The sequence below is a fragment of the Siphateles boraxobius genome, unplaced genomic scaffold (assembly GCF_051911475.1).
Source record: "Siphateles boraxobius isolate OS27281-9 unplaced genomic scaffold, OSU_SipBor_1 22, whole genome shotgun sequence".
NCBI lineage: Eukaryota > Metazoa > Chordata > Actinopteri > Cypriniformes > Leuciscidae > Siphateles > Siphateles boraxobius.
Window position 1 is genome coordinate 18,044,046 of NW_027508833.1, and position 12,191 is coordinate 18,056,236.

The 12,191-nt window shown below is 37.2% G+C and overlaps 1 protein-coding gene across 6 annotated transcripts in view; it reads left to right on the forward strand.

Moving 5' to 3' along the window:
* The first annotated feature begins 8,090 nt into the window (after positions 1 to 8,090).
* npas3 (neuronal PAS domain protein 3) overlaps positions 8,091 to 12,191 on the forward strand; it is a 339,316-nt gene continuing 335,215 nt past the window's right edge. For 2 of the 6 annotated variants that reach the window (XM_077238920.1, XM_077238922.1), the window contains exon 1: positions 8,091 to 9,172. In XM_077238920.1, coding sequence (XP_077095035.1) covers positions 9,018 to 9,172 — 155 coding nt within the window. In that variant the 5' untranslated portion in view covers positions 8,091 to 9,017. Of the gene's footprint in view, positions 9,173 to 10,503; positions 10,965 to 12,191 lie in introns of those variants that run through there. The other 4 variants (XM_077238919.1, XM_077238921.1, XM_077238924.1 and 1 more) reach the window with 3 other exon arrangements.

A 12,191-nucleotide genomic window follows, 5' to 3' on the forward strand; every position in this document is an offset into this window, starting at 1 on the left:
CAAAGCCAGACTTAAACATGACATGTGCAAGAATATGAGAAAGAGAGAAGGAAAACTAGAAGTAAATCCTCCTAGAAAAGTAGTCCATCCATTAAAATGACATTTCAGACAACTTTATACCTCAAATAGGCTCCCTCCCCCCAGGAATTTAGAACACCTTCCATAAGACATCATTTTTTCCATTTATTTTCTAATAATTATTAAATGTCACAGATTTTGATATTTTAGAGATTTCACAATTTCTATTAAATGCAAAAAAGTTAAAGATTTGAACTAAGTTATGTTCTTGGCACATTACAATTTTAATTAAGAGGCGGCATCAGTCATCACCTCTGTAAGAAAGAAAGTCATATTCATCTTGCATTGTTATCTTTCATTTAAGAAGGGAGAGGGAAAAAATGTAATTCACAGTTACAGCTCCAATTATCCTCTTGTGATAGGAGCTGTGCTGATGACCGTATGATTGACAGAATTATCACATAATGGAGCACGTTCATTTTACCGCGTAGAGTGTTTAACACGCCACGTCCCGATAAGCTCAAACCACCGGCAACCGGTCGTACAACCTCCAAACTCCTCCGCAAAATACCCTTGACTTCATTTAACACGGACCTTGTGCTGATTGTTATCGCAGGAGTCGCAGGAAATGATGATATTCAGGAAGAGGTGGTCGAGTCTGAGGCCCAGCCAGCAGGAGAGAGATTTCTCTTTTGCGTGAGATGGAGAGAGTTTGGACAAACAGCGGGACCGACGGCCCCAATCACAGTTTATCCTGCTTCACATTAAGCTGACTTGTCAACATGTGGTTGTGAGAAGAATGGCATTGACTGAGAGAGAAGCCCACCGCTGGCTTCCAGAATAATCCACTGACCCTCAGTGCTGCTGAAAGCTCACGTCAGCTCAGACACTAGTATTGTCTGCAGGAAATGGATTTATGGGGTGTGTTTGTTGTCACTTGTGTCTTATGAGACAAAGCAGAAGGGATGAAAAACGTTGAAAGAAAGCAGCAGCAAAATCATACACTGTGTTTATACTTCAGTTTCTACAATTTACAATTTAAAGTCCTCCTTTATGTTGTAACTATCTATCTATCTATCTATCTATCTATCTATATATCTATCTATCTATCTATCTATCTATCTATCTATCTATCTATCTATCTTTATCTATATTTTGTTCTTTCTAATTTATCTATCTATCAATCTATCTATCTATCTATCTATCTACCTATCTACCTATCTATCTATCTATCTATCTATCTATCTATCTATCTATCTATCTATCTATCTATCTATCTACCGTTCATTCTCTCTATCTATCTATCTATCTACCGTTCATTCTCTCTATCTATATTTTGTTCTCTCTAATTATCTATCTATCATTCATTCTCTTAATCTATACTGTATCTATATTGTTTATCTATCTATCTATCTATCTATCTATCTATCTATCTATCTATCTATCTATCTATCTATCTATCTATCTATCTATCTATCTATCTATCTATCTATCTATCTATCTATCTATCTATCTATCTATCTATCTATCTACCGTTCATTCTCTCTATCTATATTTTGTTCTCTCTAATTATCTATCTATCGTTCATTCTCTTAATCTATACTGTATCTATATTGTTTATCTATCTATCTATCTATCTATCTATCTATCTATCTATCTATCTATCTATCTATCTATCTATCTATCTATCTATCTATAATCTATCTATCATCTGTCTGTCTGTCTGTCTGGCTGTCTATCTATCTATGTATTGTTTGTTTTATCTGTCTGTATATTGCTCATTCATTCGTTCCTTCTACCTATCTATCTGTCTGTCTGTCTATCTATCATTTGTTCTATCTGTCTATCTATCTATTGTTTGTTTGTTCTATCTGTCTGTCTGTCTATTGTTCATTCATTCATTCCTTCTACCTATCTATCTGTCTGTATTTCTATCTGTCTATTGTTTGTTCTATCTGTCTGTCTGTCTATCTATCTATCTGTATCTATCTATCTATCTATCTATCATCTATCTATCTATCTATCTATCTATCTATCTATCTATCTATCTATCTATCTATCTATCTATCTATCTATCTATCTATCTATCTATCTATCTATCTATCTATCTATCTATCTATCTATCTATCTATCTATATCATCTGTCTGTCTGTCTGAACCATAATTTTTACATTTTCATTTATTTTATAAGATTATTGAGAAATAACTTCAATGAGGAAGAACTGTGCATACTTTTAACTAGGAAATCACTTGTGAAAGTTATCTGATCTTTGAAAAGTTAATTGAATATCTCGGTTGTTTCTACTAGACAACAAAACGATTAAATGGAGAGAAAATGTAGATGCCAGTATTCTCACATATAGACTTTTGACTAGTCTTGGTCCACTTTGCGGCTTATTCTGATCAAGATCTAACCAATTAGACAGGAAACGATCGTCTGACTGACATGTAAAGTGATCTAAAATAGATGATTTCAATTTTTAAGATCAGCAAAAATAAAAAAATAAAACATTCTAAAACTATGGCATGTCAATCACAGACAAAAAAGAGAGAAAAAAAATCTGTGGGATTGGGTGTAGATTTTGTCAATGAAACATAACTGAGAGCTCAGAAAGAGAAACTCCTGAACAACACATTTTCCCTGACTTTGTGATTCTACAACTTTGCGATTCTTCATAATAAGAGTACTTCTCTTATAATCTTGCTTGTCTTTTTAACAACACTCTGTGTTCCTGGCAAAAGGAATATAATATCGATTGCCAGAGCCTTCCTCAAGAGAACGCGCACCACCCGCGTGGCGCCGTGATGTGGGAGGCTCACGCTGCCCCGGATCTGTCTCATATAGTTTAGCAGAGCACTGTAGACAAATAAATGCAATACAGACCACTGCAAATACCCAGGGAAGTAAACAGAAGACAGCGTTAATCTAATTGTATTAGGAGCTGCAGTGTCGGTTTAAAGCTTCCAGTGCAATCTATTCTATTTGATTCCATCGCTGAGAAGCAGCCCTGAAGAGAAGGCCCTCCGCTGTCTTGTTTGTTAAGGCTGTTTTATTAGAGAGCTTTTCCATTTACTGTCCCAGGTGAAGCACTGAGTGCATCTTTATTGCTATTTAATCATGTGCGCTGATAATCTGAGGGAGTATTTTTCATTTCAAAGGAGACAGAGAATAAAACGTTCTCTCTTTAAAACTGTACACAACAGAGCGATTATGGGCACTTGTGCAATCCGCGCAACATTCCTTCCCACAGATCAGATCTCTTTAATAGCTCAGAACTTTCTGATAGACAGCAGTGAGATTAATTGAGAGCAATGGTGATGCTTCTCTGATGTTTCTCCTGAGGAAGAAAAAAAAAAACCCCTAGAAATCTTCTCCAGAGTTTAAAGGGATAGTTCACCTAAAAATGAAAATTCTGTCAGTATTTACTCACCCTCGTGTTGTTCCAACCCTGTAAGACCTGCGTTCATCTTCGGAACACGAATTAAGATATTTTTGATGAAATCTGAGAGCTGGATCACTCCTCCATAGGCTTCATCAGGGATTGAAACTTGCCAGCCCCGAAAAGTTATTAAAGACATCATTAAAATATTCCGAGTGACTACAGTAGCTCAATCTTAAGTTTATCAAACGACGAGAATACTTTTTCTGCGCAAAAAAAACACAAAAATAACGACTTTATTTCAACTATTCATGTCCTTCTCTGTGGGCCTAGAGTCAGTTCGCTAGTGTAACAGTGTAAACTACTGTTGTTGTACGTCACACGCATCACACACATGACCAGCGTCGGCCAATAGTGAGCCTACGTGTGACGTAGCTCTACGCAATCACACTAGTTTAACTGACTAGAGGCCCACAGAGAAGGAAATGAATAGTTGAAATAAAGTCGTTATTTATGTTTGTTTTTGCGCACAAAAAGTATTCTCGTCACTTGATAAACTTAAGATTGAGCCACTCTATTTAACAATGTTTTTAATAACTTTAAGTGATCCAGCTCTCAGATTTCATCAAAAATATCTTAATTCGTGTTCCGAAGATGAATGAAGGTCTTACGGGGTTGGAACAACATGAGGGCGAGTAAACACTGACAGAATTTATATTTTTGGGTGAACTATCCCTTTAAGAGGAGATCTCAAACAAGATCCCGAAATGTGCGGATTTGCCAAGAAATCAAAGCTATGAACTCACACACTTCTCATTAAATGATCTCTGCTGCTATTCACATTCATTTTACTCTTACTGTTTTTCAACAATTGTCTCATTTGTGTCTATTTTGATTTGTTTGATTGGGTTCCCTAACAAAAAAGAAGTTTATTCAAGTGTGCTATTAGTATACTTCTTCTAAACTAAAAATAAGGAAGTATACTTTTCTACTTTTTATGCACAGAAATATATTTAAAATTACACTTAAGTATACTTGACTTATACTGACAGAAAAGTATAAGGGCCCTATCTTACACCCCGCGCAATGCAGAAAGTGTTTTTGGCTAGTTTCAGCCTGACGCAGTTATCATTTTCATATTGAGTTTAACGAGGGTAAAAATGCACCACGTTGTTTAAATAGTAAATGCATTTGCGCCCATCTGTGCGCCTAAAGGGGCGTGCTGGTCTGAAAAAGAGGTGTGTTCAGGCGCATTGTTGGTGCGTTGCTATTTTGAGGCAACTGAAATAGACTACGCCATTGACCAAAAGAAACCTGGTCTAAAGTCAATGGCGCAATATTTTTTTATTTAAAGAGTGCATTAGTAATGTGCGCTTTTAGGTTGGTCACAACGCACGTACACAGCTTATTACACACAAAGGAACGCACAACAGCACACAAACATGCCTAATATTAAAAATAAAAGGATTACAATGTAAAAGTTTATTATTGTGTTCATAAAGATATGGTGGAATCCGGTTGTCCTGTTGATGGTCTGCTTGCTCGCTTTAACCTTGTGCACAAGCAGATCATCCAAGATGAATTAGAACATTCAAATTAATAATACTTATGTAGACAATATGACTGCATATAACAATTAATGTGTTCTCACCTGAACACAGAGATCTCAATACTTTCTCTCAATACTCAAGACTACACAATACACAGTAACGGTAACATTCATTGGATCATTTGAGTAGAAAATGAACTCCAGATGTTGCAAAACACCAAGTTACTCAACCTAACTACAAAATAAACGATAAATCTGTGTAAATACAGCTGGAAAACAGTGGAAAAAATCAACCTTATTAATTATTCATGCTCCAGTGCATGATGGGAACACCAGTATTAAAAAGTTTAGTAGGTTTTACTTAAATTTATAACGTTGATATTTACACTTTAATAAGCTTAGATTGAGTACTTATATAGAATTTAATTCGTTTTTTTTATTCTTGCCTGTACTAACTTATTTGGGTAGAAATTACATTCGTTTTTTCTGTAGTGCTTACTTCACCACAGAATTATTTTTATCAGTAATATACTTAAATGCAAAAATGATGTTAAGTTCCCTTAAAGAAAACTTTCAAGTAGTATCAAACTAGTAGTTTACTGAGAGAAGACTTACGTGTACTTTCATAAACTAAAAAATGTGCTAGTAAAACTATCAGTATACCTATAAATTCACTTGTAGTTGGCAGTTGCAGTACAAATGAAAAACGTAGTTGTGTATTCAATGTTTACTACTGTTACACTTATGCCTACTTTTATACACTAAAAAGTAAGCCAATTTAGTCCCAAATAGACAACAGAACCGGAAGAGAATACAATGCTGAATAAAGTCATCGTTTTTGTTATTTGTGGAACAAAATGTATTTTCGATGCTTCAAAAAATTCTAACTAACCCACTGAGATCACATGGACTACTCTGATGATGTCTTTATTGCCGTTCTGGACAAGGACAGTATACCGTACACAGATTTTCAATGGAAGGACAAAAAGCTCTCGGACTGAATCTAGAATATCTTAAACTGTGTTCCGAAGATGAACGGAGGTCTTACGGGCTTGGAACGACATGAGGGTGAGTCATTAATGACATAATTTTCATTTTTGGGTGAACTAACCCCCCAGCAAACAAATTTAGGTTCTGGGAACGTTCTGGGAACGTTAGTTTTTGGTTCCCAGAACGTTCCTAGAACTTTCCCTTAACGTTAGGGGAACGTTCCCGGAACGTTTTCCTTACGTTATAAAAATGGAACCTAAAAATAACCTACATGCAACGTTCCTATAACGTTCTTGTTTGGTTCCCAAAAAAATAACCTCATGGGACCATTCGGGAACGTTAGGGGAACGTTCTGTGTTTGCTGGGCCTTTAATAAAATTAACTTGAAGTATACTTATTTTTTGTAAAGGTTTTTTAAGAAGAAACACCTGAGACAAAGCTGATGCATCAATGAAGCAGCTGAGAACTTTTCCTGTCTGTCTCACTTGACATTCTGTACTAATGCATCACATGTAAATATGCTCACTGACAATTACAAATCTGCTGTAACTTATAGATATCCGATGGTTTCGTTTCAAGGACTTCCTGCTGATTTCAAAGGATGGCGTATGTCCACACTGAGATCATTAATAAGCTGCAAATGTTTGATAAAAAATGCCATAAAGCTATTCAGATAGCCGTCTTTGGTTTATCAAAGGACAAGTGAACTACAGTAGAAGATTCATGAGTGTTGATGTGGACGTAGCTCAATATTTGCATTTTGGAATATTTTATTGGTTAACACTCAATCACTTTCACAACAGTGACAGTTCAAGAGCAGAAGAGTCAATGAGGAGCAACTTACCAACACCACGCACCCACCGTCGCACAATTAAACATTCTGCCTTTCTCTGAGTCTTCGTTTCATTTCTTCTTCTGTTCTTGCATCTGCTCATGTGTAAAGTGCGTAATTTACTTCAGACAAACATGAAATTGAATAGGAGACACTCAAAAACTCAGTCAACATCATTTTGTTTGCACAGAGTGATTTTTCATGAGCAAACTTTTCTCCATTTGTTTGTAAACCAAACCACATTTCTTCTTAATTCTGCAAGATACATGCTGCAGAATGATAGCCTACAATTCTCTCTGAAAACCTCACCAGCTTATCATGCTGAAACTAAATATACTAGATTACATCTAATATCTTACTACAAGAAACTATGCATAATTGTATGGCACAGTGCATTAACAAATGTTAACAAATACAACATTTGGTTTTAATGATGTATTGTTCATTCTTAGTTCATTTGAACTAAAGTAGTTAACTAATGTTAACTAATGAAACCTTATTGTAATGTGTTACCATGAAATGTTGAGCAAAAATGGCTTGAAATTAATTCATTAATTCATTCATTATAATGAATTAATGCTGTTGCATTAAATACAAAATATCAAAATTAATATCTGCACAAATTCTGCAGTTTTTTTTAACTAAATTAACTTTTCTAAGCCATTTTTGCTCAACATTTCATGGTAACACGTTACAATAAGGTTTCATTAGTTAACTACTTTAGTTAAAATGAACTAAGAATGAACAATACATTATTAAAACCAAATGTTGTATTTGTTAACATTTGTTAATGCACTGTGAACATGAACAAACAATGAATGACTGTATTTTTATTAACATTAACAAAGATAAATGAATACTGTAACACATATATTGCACATTGTTAGTTTATGTAAATTAGTTTATGTAAGTTAAGTAAATGAGACCTTGTTGTAAGGTGTTACCCATTCATTTAGTGGATTTAAGAAATCAAAATGGAAAACTGTTTTTGTTGAAAACTGTACATTTGCTATTGTTCTTTCAAATAGCCACTGAATTTATATGGATGTATAGCTAATGTAATTTCATTATTTAGCTTTTCATTTTCATTTTTGAATTCTAATTAACATAGTGTTGCATTATAACTTAAGTTCACTGAGTATGATTGACCTTACAGTAGCATCATGTGTCAGCTGTGAATCTCCTGGTCCTCATCATTCGGCTCATAAAGGGTTAACTGCTGCAGTAAACCGCTGCGCGCTCCCGTGCGAGCGTCCCATTGGCTGCGCGGCGGCGGCGCGCGCCGTTAATCAGCTGCACGAGCGGCTGAGCTCATCTCCTCACACGCGTTATAGAGATGGCATTGCCACACGCAGCAGTGCAACACAACACAACACACCAGGAGCATGCACACAGCAAACATCCCATCAGCTTTAGACATTGATTCTGACAGCAGCACCTGACCTCCGCAGCATCAGCACCAGAAGAAGAAGAAGCTGATCACTGAAAGCAGTAGCACATCATCATCACAGCAGTAGGAGGCGAGCAGATCACATCATGCACTGGACTTTCCTCGCGTACATACTTAGATCTGTTTCCTAAACCACACGCACTGGGAATGGACAGTTATCTCTGATCTCAATCAGTAGAGCTTTTTCAGGACACATCGGACTGATAAAAAAAAGTTCTGTGCTCGGTTATTTATAACGCACGCATTCCTTTACACGAGAAGGAAAGTGTTGCACGTGCTTTTTCATTTCGGTTAAAGCCTGTAGCTGTACATTCAACTACTAAAACTAAAAGGCATATGAGTGTTAAAGTTGAAATAATATCAGGATACTTTGATTTAAGATTTTAGGAGTTAGTGTGCCACTTTATGGTGAGTTTCCTAAACTGACAACGGACCCTAATTATTTGTCAGAATTTCCAGAGACAGTTAGAACTTTCATATTGGGGGATATGGTTAAATGATGAGGTTTTAAGGAAGTTCACTTTTAAAACATATGCTTGGAGCGCTTGAAACTTTTACGCGTAAAAGCGCACAGGACGCGCAAAGAAGGCTACGAGCACCATCATCTTCATCATCATCATCATCATCAACCCTGTAAAAGCAACGGGTCTCTCTTCTGAAAGCAGAAAACAAGACGTAGAATGGCTCATGAGCTTGTTTCCGTCACAAATGGGATTGTGCTGCTGTGATTTGTCGGACCGGAGGGAAGGTTGATCCACACACACTCGGTTGGTGCAGCATCGCGGTGCGCGCTCGGGGATGATCAGGATCTTCCCGGATTTCAGTGTTCAGGTGACGGCGGCGGCGGCTGCAGGTCCGGGAGCCGGTGGAGGGATGCCGGCTGCGTCCAGAGTCCCGGGAGCTACTAACGGGAATCCGCAAAACGTCCAGGGCTTGACGTCTTACCAACAAAGGTATGCTGGCTGAACGCAAAACATGCATTGTTTCCCTCTTCACATTTAGGTGACATTCATACCATTCATGTCATATTTGTTGCGTTGCACCGTTATAAGGTTTATTTATAAAGCATACATATATAATACTAGATTTCCCTGGAGGTTGCTACAAGTCTAAACTTAGATTCCTAACATCTCAATTTCATTGAGATTTAGGGTTTGCTTCATAAAACAACACACGGTGTAAAGACTCGAAAGTTTTGCCATGTGTCAAATTCCAAAACAGACACACGCTAAGATGCACAGAAACACCATATTATGATTTTTAATCAATATAAATAAGACGTTTAATGTTTATCTTACAAGTAAACATAGTTTCTATCATATTAAACATTCAAGGTGACTGTTATCATTGCAAAAGTGGCTTTTCCAACGCACACAAAAACTTCAGAACAAATGATTAATTTAGAGAGATTTCAAGTGATAAATGCATGCAAAATCAATGAATAATTCTTATATCCATCTGAGCACAATAGTTTTAAGTAGATTAGAAAATAGCTCCAATATATTTCCAAAACTTTACACACCAAAGCCAAGAAAACACCACTAAACCACATGGTGTGTGATTCTGATTTATACAAATATAAATTAAGTCAGGCATAATATGCTTTTTGCAATTAATTTTTTCCCCACATAAAAGTACACTAATTTTCATCATCTATAAATGCAGGCGGAAGACTGGCATTAATGGATGTGAATGTTCTGTTTGCTATTATATCAGCAGAATCACCTGATCATGTGCACACAAGCTTTCATACACTGTCACGTTCAATGAAACAGTCTGTTTAGAGCACAACACAATGAACAGGACATTAAATGGGGCGGCTGTCAGCTCATGACCTTGACAGGTCACAGGTTCTACTGCACATCAGAAAAAAGGCCCACAAAAATAATATACTGAAAGTGCATTAGTGCAAAAAATAGCTTACTTCAACCATGAACATTTTTTTTTTCTGACGATCTAACAATCGCATACGAGATGTCTCTTTAATATCTTTATTAAAATCAAATAAATAAATACGTTTTACTTTTCACTCTTGGTGCTTTGACAATAGGCTATAGCATATGTTTCAAAATAATTTAGTCTCAAATTAATTTAAACCTCAACTTGGCATTTGAAGTGAGTTTGACAGCTGTCAATCATATCATTCCACATGTTTATAAAAAAATGAATGCAAACGTCAGCATGCAAACGATTAAAAGCTTTCACGATTTGCTTCCGCAAATCTCTTCGTTGGTGCATCAGAAACAACCTGTGTATTCCCAATAAACTCCAACTATTTCCAACTACAACTGAGTGGCGTTGTTGCGCCGGCAGGAGAGGGAGATGAGAGGGAGAGAGAAGCAGGAAAAAGCTGGAAAATGCGCACAAACATACAAGGGAAAAGCGGCTGTGTTCGAGAGGCACATCGTGATGTAAATGCCCGTCTCGGGCGCTGATTCCTGCTCTCGTTTACCCCGCGAGGACAGCCGCCGGATCCGCACGAGCGTCCCCGGTTTTCCTCTCACTTTATTGGCATGCCTTTGGATCTCAGCGTCGGCTGGTCTCGCTCCCGTCTGAACGCGTCTTAACGCACGGAGACACGGGCACGAGCGCTCCGGTACCACCGATGGCGTTGCTTAAATGCTCCCGGTTTCGCTGTCAGCTGCTCGTCGCGTGAATTCTGGAGGAAAAAAGTGTAATTAATAATTGCAGGAAGATGGCGCCCACCAAGCCCAGCATTCAGCAAGACCCTTCCAGAAGAGAACGGTAAACGCTCGGTTTGTTGTGTGTCTGTGGAAACGCGTGCGCTGACGGGCATTTTGGACTGAGATGGGAAACTTTGCCCTTTCCGCAGGAGTGTGTGTGTGAGGGGTTGGGTAACAGGTATACACGCTGACAGAAGCAGCGAGTGTGTGTTTATTCTTAGTGTGTGTGTGTGGGAGAGTGTGTGTTTTGGTGGACAGAGGACATGACCGTTGAATGTGTTCAGCGTGTCTCGCGCTGCTGGCAGGTTTCGCGGGAAATTTGTGAACATTTCGAACATGACCATGTTGCAGCGTTGTATCCGCTCTGCGTTTGTTTTCGTGGCATTAGGCCAATCGGAGTAAAACACACTGTTTACTGCTGTGAAATAGTGTGCAGCAGGCTGCTGTTTGAGGAAGTTTCGATGGAGATTGATGTGGGTTTGAGTCCTGTATTACGTCAGGAACTCTTGATGGGGATTGAAATATTAGCATTAAATCTGCACTTTGAATATGACAGTCGAAGTTGATCACAAGACAAAGACAAGTTAAGTGTATGTTAGATGATAGAATTGAGTAGCTGAAAACATTGGATTGGTGTTTACACTACATGACAGGTGCACGATTGCTATCACAATTAGTTTGATCTATAGATTTGACATTGTGAATGTATAACAGGGTGCATGTTAAAGACCTTTATTTGTGTCTTTTACTCTTTATCATTGGTGGTACACTAAATTCAGTTGTCAGATCTATAGATCTGAAATTGTGCATAATGTGCATACAGCGGATGTTTGAGGAAGTAATGTATGATATCAGAAATGCTTTATAACGAAAGAAATATGCCACTAAAATAAATCTGTAGTTATTAAATTGCTGTCATAATTTATAGAGCTGAAATTGTGATAACGATTGTGTACGCGGTTAAATGTTGTTACTGCATGTGCTTAGAAGACAGGTGGTGCAATTCTAAAATTACTTGATCTATAGATCTGAAATAGTGACTGTTTTGATATCTGCATAAAGCATCAAGTGGCGGTTTGAGGACTTTTACATGTATCCAATCAGAATTAAGTGCATATTTATGTCATCATCTGCAGTATTGAAAATAATATAAGAATCGGTTGCTCTACTGATCTGAAATGTCATTATGATTAAATTTTATATAAAGAATGCAATTTTCTTTGAATATTGCATATGCATCTGTCTTGTGCTGTTAGATCACAGGTGTAAATAAATCAGCAGTTATGAA